Source organism: Petromyzon marinus, chromosome 79, assembly GCF_048934315.1.
Source record: "Petromyzon marinus isolate PM22_M1 ecotype Great Lakes invasive population chromosome 79, UKy_Petmar_22M1.pri1.0, whole genome shotgun sequence".
Taxonomy (NCBI): domain Eukaryota; kingdom Metazoa; phylum Chordata; class Hyperoartia; order Petromyzontiformes; family Petromyzontidae; genus Petromyzon; species Petromyzon marinus.
The window spans coordinates 22,941,576-22,962,829 of record NC_133745.1 but is presented as its reverse complement, the minus strand read 5'-3'; the positions used below and the strand labels follow the sequence as shown (position 1 = coordinate 22,962,829).

General features: G+C 48.0%; 1 protein-coding gene across 3 annotated transcripts in view; it reads left to right on the top strand.

Annotated features, from left to right (window-relative positions):
- Positions 1–21,254, top strand: part of LOC116937968 (guanine nucleotide-binding protein subunit alpha-11-like) — a 68,123-nt gene that overhangs the window by 20,095 nt on the left and 26,774 nt on the right. For all 3 annotated transcript variants that reach the window (XR_012931030.1, XM_076057047.1, XM_076057048.1), the window contains exons 2-5: positions 1,664–1,747; positions 10,114–10,214; positions 14,350–14,504; positions 19,993–20,121. Coding sequence is in view for 2 of the 3 variants with exons in the window: in XM_076057047.1 (XP_075913162.1) it covers positions 1,664–1,747; positions 10,114–10,214; positions 14,350–14,504; positions 19,993–20,121 (469 nt within the window). In the remaining variant the exon portion in view is untranslated. The remainder of the gene's footprint in view (positions 1–1,663; positions 1,748–10,113; positions 10,215–14,349; positions 14,505–19,992; positions 20,122–21,254) is intronic.

Below are 21,254 nucleotides of genomic sequence, written 5' to 3'. Positions count from 1 at the left end.
AGTGGTAGTAGTGGTAGTAGTAGTGGCAGTAGTAGTGGTAGTGTAGTAGTAGTAGTGTAGTAGTAGCAGTGGTAGTAGTAGTGGTAGTAGTGTGGTAGTGTAGTAGTAGTGTAGTAGTAGCAGCAGTGGTAGTAGTAGTGGTAGTAGTAGTGTGGTAGGGTAGTAGTAGTAGTGGTAGTAGTGGTAGTAGTAGTGTGGTAGTGCAGTAGTAGTGGTAGGGTAGTAGTAGTGTGGTAGTAGTAGTGGTAGTAGTAGTGGTAATGTGGTAGTGGTAGTGTGGTAGTAGTGGTAGTGTGTAGTGGTAGTGTAGTAGTGGTAGTGTGGTAGTAGTAGTGTGGTAGTGGTAGTAGTAGTGGTAGTAGTGGTAGTAGTGGTAGTGGTGTAGTAGTGGTAGTAGTGGTAGTAGTGTAGTAGTGTGGTAGTAGTAGTGTGGTAGTAGTAGTGGTAGTAGTAGTGTGGTAGTGGTAGTAGTAGTAGTTTGGTAGTGGTAGTAGAAGTAGTGGTAGTAGTAGTGGTACTGTGGTAGTAGTAGTGGTAGTGTAGTAGTGTAGTAGGAGTAGTGGTAGTAGTGGTACTGTGGTAGTAGTAGTAGTAGTGGTAGTAGTAGTAGTAGTGTGGTTGTGTGGTAGTGGTAGTAGAAGTAGTGGTAGTAGTAGTGGTACTGTGGTAGTAGTAGTAGTGGTGGTAGTGTGGTAGTAGTAGTGGTAGTAGTAGTGGTAGTAGTGTGGTAGTAGTGGTAGTGTGGTAGTAGTAGTGGTAGTAGTAGTGTGGTAGTGGTAGTAGTAGTGTGGTAGTAGTGGTAGTGTGGTAGTAGTAGTAGTAATAGTAGTAGTGGTATTAGTGGTAGTAGTAGTGTGGTAGTAGTAGTGTGGTAGTGGTAGTAGTAGTGGTAGTAGTAGTGTGGTAGTAGTGGTAGTGTGGTAGTAGTAGTGGTGGTAGTAGTGGTAGTAGTTGTAGTGTTTTAGTGGTAGTAGTAGTAGTAGTGTGGTAGTAGTGGTAGTGTGGTAGTAGTAGTAGTGGTGGTAGTAGTAGTGTGGTAGTGTGGTAGTGGTAGTAGTTTGGTAGTGGTAGTAGTAGTAGTGTGGTAGTGTAGTGGTGGTAGTGTGGTAGTAGTATTAGTAGTGGTACTGTGGTAGTAGTAGTGCTGGTAGTAGTAGGGGTAGTGTGGTAGTAGTAGTAGTGGTAGTAGTGGTAGTGGTAGTAGTGTGGTAGTAGTAGTAGTAGTGTGGTAGGAGTAGTAGTAGTAGTGTAGTAGTAGTAGTGTGGTAGTGTAGTAGTAGTGTAGTCGTAGTGGTAGTAGTGTAGTAGTGGTAGTAGTGTAGTAGTAGTGTAGTAGTGGTAGTAGTAGTGGTAGTAGTAGTGTAGTAGTAGTGTAGTAGTAGTGGTAGTAGTAGTGTAGTAGTAGTGGTAGTAGTGTAGTAGTAGTGTAGTAGTAGTGGTAGTAGTGTAGTAGTAGTGGTAGTAGTAGTGTAGTAGTAGTGGTAGTAGTGGTGGTAGCAGTAGGGGTAGTGTGGTAGTAGTAGTAGTGGTAGTGTAGTAGTAGTAGTGTAGTAGTAGTAGTGTGGTAGTGGTAGTGTAGTAGTAGTGGTAGTAGTGGTAGTGTAGTAGTGTAGTAGTAGTAGGGCTGCTGGTGATGCTGCTCTCTGATTGGCTGCTACCGCAGGTACTGGTGAGAGCGGTAAGAGTACCTTCATCAAGCAGATGAGGATCATCCACGGCAGGGGCTACACGGAGAACGATCGTAGGGGTGAGTACCATCATCAGTAGTAGTACCTTCATCAGTAGTAGTACCACCAGTAGTAGTACCATCAGTAGTAGTAGTACCATCAGTAGTAGTACCATCAGTAGTAGTAGTACCATCAGTAGTAGTAGTACCATCAGTAGTAGTACCATCATCAGTAGTAGTACCATCAGTAGTAGTACCATCAGTAGTAGTAGTACCATCAGTAGTAGTACCATCAGTAGTAGTACCATCATCAGTAGTAGTACCATCAGTAGTACCATCATCAGTAGTAGTACCATCATCAGTAGTAGTACCATCAGTAGTAGTACCATCAGTAGTAGTAGTACCATCAGTAGTAGTACCATCATCAGTAGTAGTACCATCATCAGTAGTAGTACCATCAGTAGTACCATCATCAGTAGTAGTACCATCATCAGTAGTAGTACCATCATCATCAGTAGTAGCACCATCATCAGTAGTAGTAGTACCATCATCAGTAGTAGTACCATCAGTAGTAGTACCATCAGTAGTAATAGTACCACCAGTAGTAGTACCATCAGTAGTAGTACCATCAGTAGTAGTACCATCAGTAGTAATAGTACCATCAGTAGTAGTACCATCATCAGTAGTAGTACCATCAGTAGTAGTACCATCATCAGTAGTAGTACCATCATCAGTAGTAGTACCATCAGTAGTAGTACCATCATCACCAGTAGTAGTACCATCAGTAGTAGTAATATCAGTAGTAGTAGTACCATCAGTAGTACCATCATCATCAATAGTAGGACCATCATCAGTAGTAGTACCATCATCAGTAGTAGTAGTACCATCATCAGTAGTAGTACCATCAGTAGTAGTACCATCATCAGTAGTAGTACCATCATCAGTAGTAGTACCATCAGTAGTAGTACCATCATCACCAGTAGTAGTACCATCAGTAGTAGTAATATCAGTAGTAGTAGTACCATCAGTAGTACCATCATCATCAATAGTAGGACCATCATCAGTAGTAGTACCATCATCAGTAGTAGTAGTACCATCATCAGTAGTAGTACCATCAGTAGTAGTACCATCATCAGTAGTAGTACCATCAGTAGTAGTACCATCATCATCATCAGTAGTACCATCATCATCATCATTAGTAGTACCATCATCATCATTAGTAGTACCATCATCATCAGTAGTAGTACCATCATCATCAGTAGTAGTACCATCATCAGCAGTAGTATCATCACCATCAGTAGTAGTACCATCAGTAGTAGTACCATCAGTAGTAGTACCATCATCAGTAGTACCATCAGTAGTAGTACCATCATCAGTAATAGTAGTACCATCATCAGTAGTAGTACCATCATCAGTAGTACCATCAGTAGTAGTACCATCATCAGTAATAGTAGTACCATCATCAGTAGTAGTACCATCAGTAGTAGTACCACCAGTAGTAGTACCATCAGTAGTAGTACCATCATCAGTAGTAGTACCATCATCACCAGTAGTAGTACCATCAGTAGTAGTAGCATCATCACCAGTAGTACCATCAGTAGTAGTACCAGTAGTAGTATCATCATCATCAGTAGTAGTAGCACCATCATCAGTAGTACCATCATCATCAGTAGTAGTACCTTCAGTAGTAGTAGTACCACTAGTAGTACCATCATCATCAGCAGTAGTACCATCATCATCAGTACTATCATCATCAGTAGTAGTACCATCAGTAGTAGTACCATCATCACCAGTAGTAGAACCATCAGTAGTAGTAATATCAGTAGTAGTACCATGACCAGCAGTAGTACCATCATCAGTAGTAGTATCAGTAGTAGTATCATCATCATCAGGAGCAGTATCATCAGTAGTAGTAGTATCAACATCACCCATAGTAGTAGTATCATCAGTAGTAATATCATCAGTAGTAGTAGTACCATCATCAGTAGTAGAAGTTCCATCATCAGTAGTAGTAGCATCCTCATCATCAGTAGTGTCATCATCAGTAGTATCATCATCATCAGTAGTAGTACCACCATCATCAGTAGTAGTACCATCATCAGTAGTAGCATCATCATCACCTGTAGTAGCACCAACATCATCATCACCTGTAGTAGTACCAACATCATCATCACCTGTAGTAACACCAACATCATCATCATCATCACCTGTAGTAGTACCAACATCATCATCACCTGTAGTAACACCAACACCAACATCATCATCACCTATAGTAGCACCAACATCAACATCATCATCATCTGTAGTAGTACCAACACCAACATCATCATCACCTGTAGTAGTACCAACATCAACATCATCATCACCTGTAGTAACACCAACATCATCATCACCTGTAGTAGTACCAACATCAACATCATCATCACCTGTAGTAACACCAACATCATCATCATCATCACCTGTAGTAGTACCAACATCATCATCATCATCACCTGTAGTAGTACCAACATCATCATCATCATCACCTGTAGTAGCACCAACATCATCATCATCATCACCTGTAGTAGCACCAACATCATCATCACCTGTAGTAGCACCAACATCAACATCATCATCACCTGTAGTAGTACCAACATCAACATCATCATCACCTGTAGTAGTACCAACACCATCATCACCTGTAGTAGTACCAACATCAACATCATCATCACCTGTAGTAGCACCAACATCATCATCACCTGTAGTAGTACCAACATCATCATCACCTGTAGTAACACCAACATCAACATCATCATCACCTGTAGTAGCACCAACACCAACATCACCTGTAGTAGTACCAACACCAACATCATCATCACCTGTAGTAGCATCATCATCATCACCTGTAGTAACACCAACATCAACATCATCATCACCTGTAGTAGTACCAACACCAACATCATCATCACCTGTAGTAACACCAACACCAACATCATCATCACCTGTAGTAGCACCAACATCAACATCATCATCACCTGTAGTAACATCAACATCATCATCATCATCACCTGTAGTAGCACCAACACCAACATCATCATCACCTGTAGTAGCACCAACATCAACATCATCATCACCTGTAGTAGCACCAACACCAACATCATCATCACCTGTAGTAGTACCAACACCAACATCATCATCACCTGTAGTAGCATCATCATCATCACCTGTAGTAGCACCAACATCAACATCATCATCACCTGTAGTAGCACCAACACCAACATCATCATCACCTGTAGTAGTACCAACATCAACATCATCATCATCATCACCTGGAGTAACACCAACATCAACATCATCATCATCATCACCTGGAGTAACACCAACATCAACATCATCATCACCTGTAGTAGTACCAACATCATCATCATCATCACCTGTAGTAGTACCAACATCATCATCACCTGTAGTAGCATCAACATCATCATCACCTGGAGTAACACCAACACCAACATCATCATCACCTGTAGTAGCACCAACACCAACACCATCATCACCTGTAGTAGCACCAACATCATCATCATCATCACCTGTAGTAACACCAACACCAACATCATCATCACCTGTAGTAGCACCAACACCAACATCATCATCACCTGGAGTAACACCAACATCATCATCACCTGTAGTAGCACCAACATCATCATCATCATCATCACCTGTAGTAGCACCAACATCAACATCATCATCACCTGTAGTAGAACCAACATCAACATCATCATCACCTGTAGTAGTACCAACATCAACATCATCATCACCTGTAGTAGCACCAACATCAACATCATCATCACCTGTAGTAGCACCAACATCAACATCATCATCACCTGTAGTAGCACCAACATCAACATCATCATCACCTGTAGTAGCACCAACATCAACATCATCATCACCTGTAGTAGCACCGACATCATCATCACCTGTAGTAGCACCAACACCAACATCAACATCACCTGTAGTAGCACCAACACCAACATCACCTGTAGTAGTACCAACACCAACATCATCATCACCTGTAGTAACACCAACATCAACATCATCATCACCTGTAGTAGTACCAACACCAACATCATCACCTGTAGTAGCACCAACACCAACATCAACATCACCTGTAGTAGCACCAACACCAACATCACCTGTAGTAGTACCAACACCAACATCATCATCACCTGTAGTAACACCAACATCAACATCATCATCACCTGTAGTAGTACCAACATCATCATCATCATCACCTGTAGTAGTACCAACATCAACATCATCATCACCTGTAGTAACACCAACATCAACATCATCATCACCTGTAGTAACACCAACATCAACATCATCATCACCTGTAGTAACACCAACATCAACATCATCATCACCTGTAGTAGTACCAACACCAACATCATCATCACCTGTAGTAACACCAACATCAACATCATCATCACCTGTAGTAGTACCAACATCAACATCATCATCACCTGTAGTAGTACCAACACCAACATCATCATCACCTGTAGTAGCACCAACATCAACATCATCATCACCTGTAGTGACACCAACACCAACATCATCATCACCTGTAGTAACACCAACATCATCATCACCTGTAGTAGCACCAACATCAACATCATCATCACCTGTAGTAACATCAACATCATCATCACCTGTAGTAGCACCAACATCAACATCATCATCACCTGTAGTAGCACCAACATCAACATCATCATCACCTGTAGTAGTACCAACATCAACATCATCATCACCTGTAGTAGCACTAACATCATCATCAGCATCATCATCACCTGTAGTAGCACCAACATCATCAGCATCATCATCACCTGTAGTAGCACCAACATCATCATCATCATCATCACCTGTAGTAGTACCAACACCAACATCATCATCACCTGTAGTAGTACCAACACCAACATCATCATCACCTGTAGTAGTACCAACATCAACATCATCATCACCTGTAGTCACACCAACATCATCATCATCATCACCTGTAGTAGCACCAACATCATCATCATCATCACCTGTAGTAGCACCAACATCAACATCATCATCACCTGTAGTGACACCAACATCATCATCATCATCACCTGTAGTGACACCAACATCAACATCATCATCATCATCTGTAGTAGCACCAACATCAACATCATCATCACCTGTAGTAGTACCAACATCAACATCATCATCACCTGTAGTAACACCAACACCAACATCATCATCATCACCTGTAGTAGTACCAACATCATCATCACCTGTAGTAGTACCAACATCAACATCATCATCACCTGTAGTAGTACCAACATCAACATCATCATCACCTGTAGTAACACCAACATCAACATCATCATCACCTGTAGTAGCACCAACATCATCATCATCATCACCTGTAGTAACACCAACACCAACATCATCATCACCTGTAGTAACACCAACAACAACAACATCATCACCTGTAGTAGTACCAACATCAACATCATCATCACCTGTAGTAGCACCAACATCAACATCATCATCATCACCTGTAGTAGTACCAACATCAACATCATCATCACCTGTAGTAACACCAACATCATCATCATCATCATCACCTGTAGTAGCACCAACATCAACATCATCATCATCACCTGTAGTAACACCAACATCATCATCATCACCTGTAGTAGTACAAACATCATCATCATCATCACCTGTAGTAGTACCAACATCATCATCACCTGTAGTAGCACCAACATCATCATCATCATCACCTGTAGTAGTACCAACATCATCATCATCACCTGTAGTAGTACCAACACCAACATCATCATCACCTGTAGTAGCACCAACACCAACACCATCATCACCTGTAGTAGCACCAACACCAACATCATCATCACCTGTAGTAGCACCAACATCATCATCACCTGTAGTAGTACCAACATCATCATCATCATCATCATTACCTGTAGTAGCACCAACATCAACATCATCATCACCTGTAGAAACACCAACACCAACATCATCATCATCACCTGTAGTAGTACCAACATCATCATCATCTGTAGTAACACCAACATCATCATCATCATCACCTGTAGTAGCACCAACATCAACATCATCATCATCACCTGTAGTAGTACCAACACCAACATCATCATCACCTGTAGTAACACCAACATCATCATCATCATCACCTGTAGTAGCACCAACATCAACATCATCATCATCACCTGTAGTAGTACCAACACCAACATCATCATCACCTGTAGTAACACCAACATCATCATCATCATCACCTGTAGTAGCACCAACATCAACATCATCATCATCACCTGTAGTAGTACCAACATCAACATCATCATCATCACCTGTAGTAGCACCAACATCAACATCATCATCACCTGTAGTGACACCAACACCAACATCATCATCACCTGTAGTAGTACCAACATCATCATCACCTGTAGTAACACCAACACCAACATCATCATCATCACCTGTAGTAGTACCAACATCATCATCACCTGTAGTAGTACCAACATCATCATCACCTGTAGTAACACCAACATCAACATCATCATCACCTGTAGTAGTACCAACATCATCATCATCATCACCTGTAGTGACACCAACATCATCATCATCATCACCTGTAGTAGTACCAACACCAACATCATCATCACCTGTAGTAACACCGACATCAACATCATCATCACCTGTAGTAACACCAACATCATCATCATCATCACCTGTAGTAGTACCAACATCATCATCATCTGTAGTAGCACCAACATCAACATCATCATCACCTGTAGTAGCACCAACACCAACATCATCATCACCTGTAGTAGCACCAACATCAACATCATCATCACCTGTAGTAGCACCAACACCAACATCATCATCACCTGTAGTAGTACCAACATCAACATCATCATCACCTGTAGTAGCACCAACATCAACATCATCATCACCTGTAGTAGCACCAACATCATCATCATCATCACCTGTAGTAGCACCAACATCATCATCATCATCACCTGTAGTGACACCAACATCATCATCATCATCACCTGTAGTGACACCAACATCATCATCACCTGTAGTAACACCAACATCAACATCATCATCACCTGTAGTAGTACCAACATCAACATCATCATCACCTGTAGTAGTACCAACATCAACATCATCATCACCTGTAGTAGTACCAACATCATCATCATCATCACCTGTAGTAACACCAACACCAACATCATCATCATCACCTGTAGTAGTACCAACATCATCATCATCTGTAGTAACACCAACATCAACATCATCATCACCTGTAGTAGTACCAACATCAACATCATCATCACCTGTAGTAGCACCAACATCAACATCATCATCACCTGGAGTAACACCAACATCATCATCACCTGTAGTAGCACCAACATCAACATCACCTGTAGTAGCACCAACATCAACATCATCATCACCTGTAGTAGCACCAACACCAACATCATCATCATCATCACCTGTAGTGACACCAACATCAACATCATCATCATCATCTGTAGTAGCACCAACATCAACATCATCATCACCTGTAGTAACACCAACATCAACATCACCTGTAGTAGCACCAACATCAACATCACCTGTAGTAACACCAACACCAACATCATCATCACCTGTAGTAGTACCAACATCAACATCATCATCACCTGTAGTAACACCAACATCAACATCATCATCACCTGTAGTAGTACCAACATCAACATCATCATCACCTGTAGTAGCACCAACATCAACATCATCATCACCTGGAGTAACACCAACATCATCATCACCTGTAGTAGCACCAACATCAACATCATCATCACCTGTAGTAGCACCAACACCAACATCATCATCACCTGTAGTAGCACCAACATCAACATCATCATCACCTGGAGTAACACCAACATCAACATCATCATCATCACCTGTAGTAACACAAACATCAACATCATCTGTAGTAGTACCAACATCAACATCACCTGTAGTAGCACCAACATCAACATCATCATCACCTGTAGTAACACCAACATCAACATCATCTGTAGTAGTACCAACATCATCATCACCTGGAGTAACACCAACATCAACATCATCATCACCTGTAGTAACACCAACATCAACATCATCATCATCACCTGTAGTAACACCAACATCAACATCATCTGTAGTAGTACCAACATCATCATCACCTGTAGTAGCACCAACATCAACATCATCATCATCACCTGTAGTAACACCAACATCATCATCACCTGTAGTAACACCAACATCAACATCATCTGTAGTAGTACCAACTTCATCATCACCTGTAGTAAAACCAACATCAACATCACCTGTAGTGCCCGTGTCCTGACGATTATCCCGGTGCTGCTGATGATTCCCAGAGTTCACGAAGCTCATCCATCAGAACATCGTCACGGCCATGCAGGCCTTGATCAGAGGCATGGCCACGCTGAAGATCAACTATGGGAACCCAGACAATGAGGTGGATAGCGTTCACCCTTACCCCTAGCCATACAATCACTCACTCACTCAATCACCGACTCATTCACTCAATCACTCAATCACTCAATCAATCACTCATACACTCAATCACTTATACACTCACTCACTCATTCACTCAGCGACTCACTCACTCATTCACTCACTCAATCAATCAATCACTCACTTACTCAACGACTCACTTACTCACTCAATCACGCACTCACTCAATCACTCACTCACTCACTCAACCACTCACTCACTCAACGACTCACTCACTCAATCACTCACTCAATCACTCACTCCATCAATCATTCACTCAATCACTCACTCACTCATTCACTCACTGACTCACTCAACAACTCACTCACTCAATCACTCATTCACTCACTCAATCACTCACTCATTCAATCACTCACCGACTCACTCACCCACTCACTCAATCACTCAACCACCCAATCACTCACTCACTTACTCACCCACCTACCCACTCAATGAATTACTCACTGACCCAACCACTCACTCACTCACTCAACCACTCAATGAATCACTCACCCACCCACCCACTCACCCACCCACCCACCCACTCACCCACCCACCCACTCACCCACCCACCCACCCACTCACTCACCCACTCACTCACCCACCCACCCACCCACACACTCACCCACTCACTCACCCACTCACTCACCCACTCACCCACTCACTCACTGACCCACCAACTCACTCACTCACCCACCCACCCACCCACTCACCCAGTCAATCACTCACCCACCTACCGACTCAATCACCCACCCACTGACTCAATCACTCACTCAACCACTCATTCACCCACTCATTCAGTCACCCACTCATTCATTCACCTATCCACTCAATCACTGACCCACCCACTCACCCACCCACCCACTCACCCACCCACCCACTCACCCACCCAATCACTCACCCACCCACTCACTCACTCACCCACTGACTCACTCACTCACCCACTGACTCACTCACCCACTCACTCACCCACCCACCCACACACCCACTGACTCACTCACTCACCCACTCACTGACTCACTCACCCACTCACTGACTCACTGACTGACTCACTCACTCACCCACTCACTCACCCACCCACTCACTCACCCAATCCCTTACCCACTCACTCACCCACTCACCCACTTACTCACCCACCCACCCACTCACCCACTCACTCACCCACTCACTCACTCACCCACTCACTCACTCACCCACTCACTCACCCACTCACTCACCCACCCACTCACTCACTCACTCACCCACTCACCCACTCACTAACCCACCCACTTACTCACTCACTCACCCACTCACTCACTCACCCACTCACTCACCCACCCACTCACTCACTCACTCACCCACTCACTAACCCACCCATTCACTCACTCACTCACCCACTCACTCACGCACCCACTCACTCATCCACCCACCCACTCATTCAATCACTCACCGACTCACTCACCCACTCACCCAATCACTCACCCACCCACTCACTCACTCACCCACTCACTCACTCACCCACTGACTCACTCACCCACTCACTCACCCACCCACCCACTGACTCACTCACTCACCCACTCACTGACTCACTCACCCACTCACTGACTCACTGACTCACTCACTGACTCACTCACCCACCCACTCACTCACTCACTCACCCACTCACTCACTCACTCACCCACTCACTCACTCACCCACTCACTCACCCACTCACTCACTCACTAACCCACCCACTCACTCACTCACCCACCCACTCACTCATCCACCCACCCACCCACCCACTCACCCACTCAATCACTCACCCACTCACTCAATCAATCACTCACTCAATCAATCTTTCACTCATTCACTCACTCACCCACCTACTCACTCACTCACCACTAACCCACTCACTCACCCACTCACTTACCCACCCACCCACTCACTCACCCACTCACTCACCCACTCACTCACACACCCACCCACTCACTCACCCACTCACCCACTCACTCACACACCCACCCACTCACTCACCCACTCACTCATACACCCACCCACTCACCCACTCATTCACCCACTCACCCACTCACTCACTCACTCACCCACCCACCCACTCACTCACTCACTCACCCACTCACTCACCCACCCACTCACCCATCCACCCACCCACTCACTCACCCACCAACTCAATCACCCACCCACTGACTCACTCACCCACTCAACCACTCATTCACCCACTCACTCACTGACCCACCAACTCACTCACTCACCCACCCACCCACTCACCCAGTCAATCACTCACCCACCCACCGACTCAATCACCCACCCACTGATTCACTCACTCACTCAACCACTCATTCACCCACTCATTCATTCACCCACTCATTCATTCACCTATCCACTCAATCACTGACCCACCCACTCACCCACCCACCCACTCACCCACCCACCCACTCACCCACCCACCCACTCACTCACTCACCCACTGACTCACTCACCCACTCACTCACCCACCCACCCACACACCCACTGACTCACTGACTCACCCACTCACTGACTCACTCACCCACTCACTGACTCACTGACTCACTCACTCACCCACTCACTCACCCACTCACCCACTCACCCACTCACTCACACACCCACCCACTCACTCACCCACTCACCCACTCACTCACACACCCACCCACTCACTCACCCACTCACCCACTCACTTACTCACCCACTCACTCACCTACTCACCCACTCACTCACTCACACACCCACTCACTCACCCACCTACTCACTCACTCACCACCCACTCACCCACCCACTCACTCACTCACCCACTCACTCACTCACCCACCCACTCACCCACTCAATCACTCACTCGATCAATCACTCACTCGATCAATCACTCACTCAATCAATCTTTCACTCATTCACTCACTCACCCACCTACTCACTCACTCACCACTAACCCACTCACTCACTCACCCACTCACTTACCCACCCACTCACTCACCCACTCACCCACCCACCTACTCACTCACTCACCACTCACTCACCCACTCACCCACTCACTCACTCACCCAACCACTCACTCACTTACCCACCCACTCACCCACCCACCCACCCACTCACTCACCCACCCACTCACTCCCTCACCCACCCACTCACTCACCCACTCACCCACTCACTCACTCACTCACCCACTCACCCACTCACCACTGACTCACCCACTCACTCACCCACTCACCCACTCACTCACCCACCCACTCACCCACCCACTCACTCACTCACCCATCCACCCACTCTCTCACCCACTCACCCACCCACTCACTCACCCACTCACTCACTCACCCACTCACTCACCCACTCACTCACCCACTCACCCACTCACTCACTCAATCAATCACTCACTCAATCAATCACTCACTCAATCAATCACTCACTCAATCACTCACTCAATCAATCTTTCACTCATTCACTCACTCACCCACCTACTCACTCACTCACCACTAACCCACTCACTCACTCACCCACTCACTTACCCATCCACTCACTTACCCACCCACCCACTCACCCACTCACCCACTCACTCACCCACTCACACACCCACCCACTCACTCACTCACTTACTCACCCACCCACTCACTCACCCACTCACTCACCCACTCACCCACTCACTCACTGACACACCCACTCACTCACCCACCTACTCACTCACTCACCACTCACTCACCCACTCACTCACCCACTCACCCACCTACTCACCCACCCACCCACTCACTCACTCACCCACCCACTCACTCACTCACCCACCCACCCACCCACTCACTCACCCACCCACTCACTCACTCACTCACCCATCCACCCACTCTCTCACCCACTCACCCACTCACTCACTCACCCACTCACTCACTCACCCACTCACTCACCTACTCACCCACCTACTCACTCACCACTAACCCACTCACCCACCCACTCACCCACTCACTCACCCATCCACTCACTCACCCACCCACCCACTCACTCACTCACTCACCCACTCACCCACTCACTCACTCACCCACTCACTCACCCACTCACTCACTCACTCACCCACTCACTCGCATCCCCTCTCATCTCCCCCCATCTCCCCCCCATCTCCCCCCCAGGTGCACGTGCTCACGGTGACATCTCTGGACGTGGAGGCGGTTCGATCCCTTGGGCCGCGCGAAGTGGCCGCTGTCGCCTCTCTCTGGGCCGATGGAGGAGTGTTGAAGTGTTTCTCACGCCGTAGAGAATTCCAGATCTCTGACTCGGCCAAATAGTGAGATAATCTCTCTCTGTGTGTCTCTGTGTGTCTGTGTGTGTCTCTGTGTGTCTCTGTGTCTCTGTGTGTCTCTGTGTGTCTGTGTCTCTCTGTGTGTCTGTGTGTGTCTCTGGGCTGATGGATGAGTTGTGAAGTGTTTGTCACGCCGTAGAGAATTCCAGATCTCTGACTCGGCCAAATAGTGAGATTGTCTCTCTGTCTCTGTCTGTGTGTGTCTGTGTCTGTGTGTGTCTGTGTGTGTCTGTGTGTGTCTGTGTGTGTCTGTGTGTGTCTGTGTGTCTCTGTGTCTCTGTGTGTCTCTGGGCTGATGGATGAGTTGTGAAGTGTTTCTCACGCCGTAGAGAATTCCAGATCTCTGACTCGGCCAAATAGTGAGACAGTCTCTCTCTGTGTCTGTCTGTGTCTCTGTGTGTGTCTGTGTGTGTCTGTGTCTCTGTGTGTCTCTGTGTGTCTCTGTGTGTGTCTCTGTGTGTCTCTGTGTGTCTCTGTGTGTCTCTGGGCTGATGGATGAGTTGTGAAGTGTTTCTCACGCCGTAGAGAGTTCCAGATCTCTGACTCGGCCAAATAGTGAGACAGTCTCTCTCTGTGTCTGTCTGTGTCTCTGTGTGTGTCTCTGTGTGTGTCTCTGTGTGTCGCTGTATGTCTCTGTGTGTCTCTGGGCTGATGGATGAGTTGTGAAGTGTTTCTCACGCCGTAGAGAATTCCAGATCTCTGACTCGGCCAAATAGTGAGACAGTCTCTCTGTCTCTCTGTGTGTCTGTGTGTGTGTCTCTGTGTCTCTGTGTGTCTCTGTGTGTGTCTCTGTGTCTCTCTGTGTGTCTGTGTGTCTCTGTGTGTGTCTCTGTGTGTCTCTGTGTGTCTCTGGGCTGATGGATGAGTTGTGAAGTGTTTCTCACGCCGTAGAGAATTCCAGATCTCTGACTCGGCCAAATAGTGAGATAGTCTCTCTGTCTCTGTGTCTCTGTGTGTGTCTCTGTATCTGTGTGTCTCTGTGTGTGTCTCTGTGCGTCTCTGGGCTGATGGATGAGTTGTGAAGTGTTTCTCACGCCGTAGAGAATTCCAGATCTCTGACTCGGCCAAATAGTGAGACAGTCTCTCTGTCTCTGTGTGTGTGTCTCTGTGTGTCTCTGTGTCTCTCTCTGTCTCTGTGTCTCTCTATGTCTCTGTGTGTCTCTGTGTCTCTCTCTGTCTCTCTGTCTCTGTCTGTGTGTGTCTCTGTGTGTGTCTGTGTGTGTCTGTGTCTCTGTGTGTCTCTGTGTGTCTCTGTGTGTCTCTGTGTGTCCTGTCTCTGTGTGTCTCTGGGCTGATGGATGAGTTGTGAAGTGTTTCTCACGCCGTAGAGAATTCCAGATCTCTGACTCGGCCAAATAGTGAGATAGTCTCTCTGTGTGTGTCTCTGTGTGTCTGTGTGTGTGTCTCTGTGTCTCTGTGTCTCTGTGTGTCTGTGTCTCTCTGTGTGTCTCTGTGTGTCTCTGGGCTGATGGATGAGTTGTGAAGTGTTTCTCACGCCGTAGAGAGTTCCAGATCTCTGACTCGGCCAAATAGTGAGATTGTCTCTGTGTGTGTCTCTGTGTCTCTCTGTGTGTCTGTGTGTGTCTCTGTGTGTCTCTGTGTGTCTCTGACTCGGCGAAATAGTGAGACAGTCTCTCTGTCTCTGTGTGTGTGTCTCTGTGTGTCTCTGTGTCTCTCTCTGTCTCTGTGTCTCTCTGTGTCTCTGTGTGTCTCTGTGTCTCTCTGTCTCTGTCTGTGTGTGTCTCTGTGTGTGTCTGTGTGTGTCTGTGTCTCTGTGTGTCTCTGTGTGTCTCTGTGTGTCTCTGGGCTGATGGATGAGTTGTGAAGTGTTTCTCACGCCATAGAGAATTCCAGATCTCTGACTCGGCCAAATAGTGAGACAGTCTCTCTGTCTCTGTGTGTGTCTCTGTGTGTCTGTGTCTCTCTCTGTCTCTGTGTCTATCTGTGTCTCTGTGTGTCTCTGTGTCTCTCTCTGTCTCTCTGTCTCTGTCTGTGTGTGTCTCTGTGTGTGTCTGTGTGTGTCTGTGTCTCTGTGTGTCTCTGTGTGTCTCTGTGTGTCTCTGTGTGTCTCTGTGTGTCTCTGTGTGTCTCTGTCTCTGTGTGTCTCTGGGCTGATGGATGAGTTGTGAAGTGTTTCTCACGCCGTAGAGAGTTCCAGATCTCTGACTCGGCCAAATAGTGAGACAGTCTCTCTGTCTCTGTCTGTGTCTCTGTGTGTGTCTGTGTCTCTGTGTCTCCCTGTGTGTCTCTGTGTGTCTCTGTGTGTCTCTGGGCTGATGGAGGAGTTGTGAAGTGTTTCTCACGCCGTAGAGAATTCCAGATCTCTGACTCGGCCAAATAGTGAGACAGTCTCTCTCTGTGTCTGTCTGTGTCTCTGTGTGTGTCTGTGTCTCTGTGTCTCCCTGTGTGTCTCTGTGTGTCTCTGTGTGTCTCTGGGCTGATGGAGGAGTGTTGAAGTGTTTCTCACGCCGTAGAGAGTTCCAGATCTCTGACTCGGCCAAATAGTGAGATTGTCTCTCTGTCTCTGTCTGTGTGTGTCTGTGTCTGTGTGTGTCTGTGTGTCTGTGTCTCTCTGTGTCTCTGTGTATCTGTGTGTCTCTGTGTGTGTCTGTGTGTGTCTCTCTGTGTGTCTCTGGGCTGATGGAGGAGTTGTGAAGTTTCTCACGCCATAGAGAGTTCCAGATCTCTGACTCGGCCGAATAGTGAGATAGTCTCTCTCTGTCTCTGTCTGTGTGTGTCTGTGTGTCTCTCTGTCTGTGTCTCTGTGTGTGTCTCTGTGTGTGTCTCTGTGTGTGTCTGTGTGTGTCTGTGTGTGTCTGTGTCTCTCTCTGTGTCTCTGGGCTGATGGATGAGTTGTGAAGTGTTTCTCACGCCGTAGAGAGTTCCAGATCTCTGACTCGGCCAAATAGTGAGATAGTCTCTCTGTCTCTGTCTGTGTCTCTCTGTGTGTGTGTCTCTGTGTGACTCTGTGTGTCTCTGTGTGTCTCTGTGTGTCTCTGTCTCTTTGTGTCTCTGTGTCTCTGTGTGTCTCTGGGCTGATGGAGGAGTTGTGAAGTGTTTCTCACGCCGTAGAGAGTTCCAGATCTCTGACTCGGCCAAATAGTGAGATTGTCTCTCTCTGTGTCTGTCTGTGTCTCTGTGTGTGTCTGTGTGTCTCTGTCTCTGTGTGTCTCTGTGTGTGTCTCTGTGTGTGTCTCTGTGTGTGTCTCTGTCTCTGTGTGTCTCTGTCTCTGTCTCTGTGTGTCTCTGTCTCTGTGTGTCTCTGTGTGTGTCTCTGTCTCTGTGTGTCTCTGTGTGTCTCTGTCTCTGTGTGTCTCTGTGTGTCTCTGTGTGTATCTGTGTCTCTGTGTGTCTCTGTGTGTCTGTGTGTCTCTGTGTGTCTGTGTGTCTCTGTGTGTCTGTGTGTCTCTGTGTGTCTGTGTGTGTCTCTGTGTGTCTCTGTGTGTGTCTGTGTGTCTGTGTGTCTCTGTGTGTCTCTGTGTGTCTCTGGGCCGATGGATGAGTTGTGAAGTGTTTCTCACGCCGTAGAGAGTTCCAGATCTCTGACTCGGCCAAATAGTGAGATTGTCTCTCTGTCTCTGTGTGTCTCTGTGTGTGTCTGTGTCTCTGTGTGTCTTTGTGTGTCTCTGTGTGTCTGTGTGTCTCTGTGTGTCTGTGTCTCTCTGTGTGTCTCTGTGTGTCTCTCTGTGTCTCTGTGTGTCTCTGTGTGTGTCTCTGTGTGTCTCTGTGTGTCTCTGTGTGTCTCTGTGTCTCTCTCTGTGTCTCTGTCTCTGTGTGTCTCTGTGTGTGTCTCTGTGTGTGTCTCTGTGTGTCTCTGTGTGTGTCTGTGTCTCTGTGTGTGTCTCTGTGTGTCTCTGTGTGTCTCTGGGCTGATGGAGGAGTTGTGAAGTGTTTCTCACGCCGTAGAGAGTTCCAGTTTCTCTCTATCTCACCGTGTCTCTCTGTGTCTCTCTATCTCCCCGTGTCTCTCTGTGTCTATCTCACCGTGTCTCTCCCTGTGTCTTTCTCTATCTCACCGTGTCTCCCCGTGTCTCACCGTGTCTCTCCGCATGTCTTTATCTCACCGTGTCTCCCTGTCTCTCTATCTCACCGTGTCTCCCTGTCTCTCTATCTCACCGTGTCTCCCTGTCTCTCTATCTCACTGTGTCTCTCTATCTCACCGTGTCTCTCCCTGTCTCTCTATCTCCCCGTGTCTCTATCTCACCGTGTCTCTCCATCTCCCCGTGTCTCTCCCTGTCTCTCTATCTCACCGTGTCTCCCCATGTCTCTCTATCTCACCGTGTCTCTCTGTGTCTCTCTATCTCACCGTGTCTCTCTGTGTCTCTCTATCTCACCGTGTCTCCCCATGTCTCTCTATCTCACCGTGTCTCTCTGTGTCTCTCTATCTCACCGTGTCTCTCTGTGTCTCTCTATCTCACCGTGTCTCTCTATCTCACCGTGTCTCCCCGTGTCTCTCTATCTCACCGTGTCTCTCTGTGTCTCTCTATCTCACCGTGTCTCCCCATGTCTCTCTATCTCACCGTGTCTCTCTGTGTCTCTCTATCTCACCGTGTCTCTCTATCTCACCATGTCTCCCCGTGTCTCTCTATCTCACCGTGTCTCCCCATGTCTCTCTATCTCACCGTGTCTCTCTGTGTCTCTCTATCTCACCGTGTCTCTCTATCTCACCGTGTCTCCCCGTGTCTCTCTATCTCACCGTGTCTCCCCATGTCTCTCTATCTCACCGTGTCTCTCTGTGTCTCTCTATCTCACCGTCTCTCCCCGTGTCTCTCCATCTCCCCGTGTCTCTCCCTGTCTCTCTATCTCACCGTGTCTCTCTGTGTCTCTCTATCTCACCGTGTCTCCCCGTGTCTCTCTATCTCACCGTGTCTCTCTGTGTCTCTATCTCACCGTGTCTCTCCCTGTGTCTCTCTCTATCTCCCCGTGTCTCTCCGTGTGTCTCTCCGTGTCTCTCTGTGTCTCTCTCTATCTCCCCGTGTCTCTGTCTCTATCTCACAGTGTCTCCCCGTGTCTCGCTATCTCACCGTGTCTCCCCGTGTCTCACCGTGTCTCCCCGTGTCTCTATCTCACCGTGTCTCTCCACATGTCTCTATCTCACCGTGTCTCTCTGTCTCTCTCTATCTCACCGTGTCTCCCCGTGTCTCTCTATCTCACCGTGTCTCCCCGTGTCTCCCCGTGTCTCCACGTTTCTCCGCGTGTCCCCACAGCTACCTGGACGTACTGTCTCGTGTCTCCCCGTGTCTCTCTATCTCACCGTATCTCACCGTGTCTCCCCGTGTCTCACCGTGTCTCCGCTTGTCTCCGCGTGTCTCCACAGCTACATGGACGCGCTGTCCCGTGTCTCCCCGTGTCTCCCCGTGTCTCTCTATCTCACCGTGTCTCCCTGCGTCTCTATCTCACCGTGTCTCACCGTGTCTCCGCTTGTCTCCGCGTGTCTCCACGTGTCTCCGCGTGTCTCCGCGTGTCTCCACAGCTACCTGGACGCGCTGTCCCGTGTCTCCGCTCCGGACTACGTTCCGACAGAGCAGGACGTCCTCCGAGTCCGCGTCCCGACCACAGGAATCATCGAATATCCCTTCGACCTCAAGAACGTCGTCTTCCGGTGAGGAGATGTCACCACAACCACCATCACCATCACCAACACCATCACCACCAACACCACAACCACCACTACCACTGTCACCACCACCATCACCACTACCGTCACCACTACCGTCACCACCACCACCACCGTCACCACCACCACCATCACCACTCACACCACCACCACCATCACCACCACCACCACCACACCACCACCATCACCACCATCACCACCACACCACCACACCACCACCACCACCACCACCATCACCACCACCACCACACCACCACCACCACCACACCACCACCACCATCACCACCATCACCACCACCACCACACCACCACCACCATCACCACCACCACCACCATCACCACCATCACCACCACCACCACCACACCACCACCACCACCACACCACCACCACCATCACCATCACCACCACCACCACCATCACCACCATCACCACCACCACCACCACCACCACATCACCATCACCACCACCACACCACCACCACACCACCACCACCACACCACCACCACCACCATCACCACCACACCACCACACCACCACCACCACCATCACCACCACCACCACCACCATCACCACACCACCACACCACCACACCACCACCACACCACCACCATCACACCACACCACCACCACCATCACACCACACCACCACCACCATCACCACCACCACCACCATCACCACCATCACCACCACCACCACCACCACCACCACATCACCATCACCACCACCACACCACCACCACACCACCACCACCACACCACCACCACCACCACCATCACCACCACACCACCACCACCACCACCATCACCACACCACCACCACCACACCACCACCACCACCACACCACCACCACCACACCACCACCACCATCACCACCACCACCACCACACCACCACCACCATCACCACCATCACCACCACACCACCACCACCACCATCACCACCACCACCACCACATCACCATCACCACCACCACACCACCACCACCACCACCATCACCACCACACCACCACACCACCACCACCACCATCACCACCACCACCACCACCACCATCACCACACCACCACCACCACACCACCACCACCACCACACCACCACCATCACACCACACCACCACCA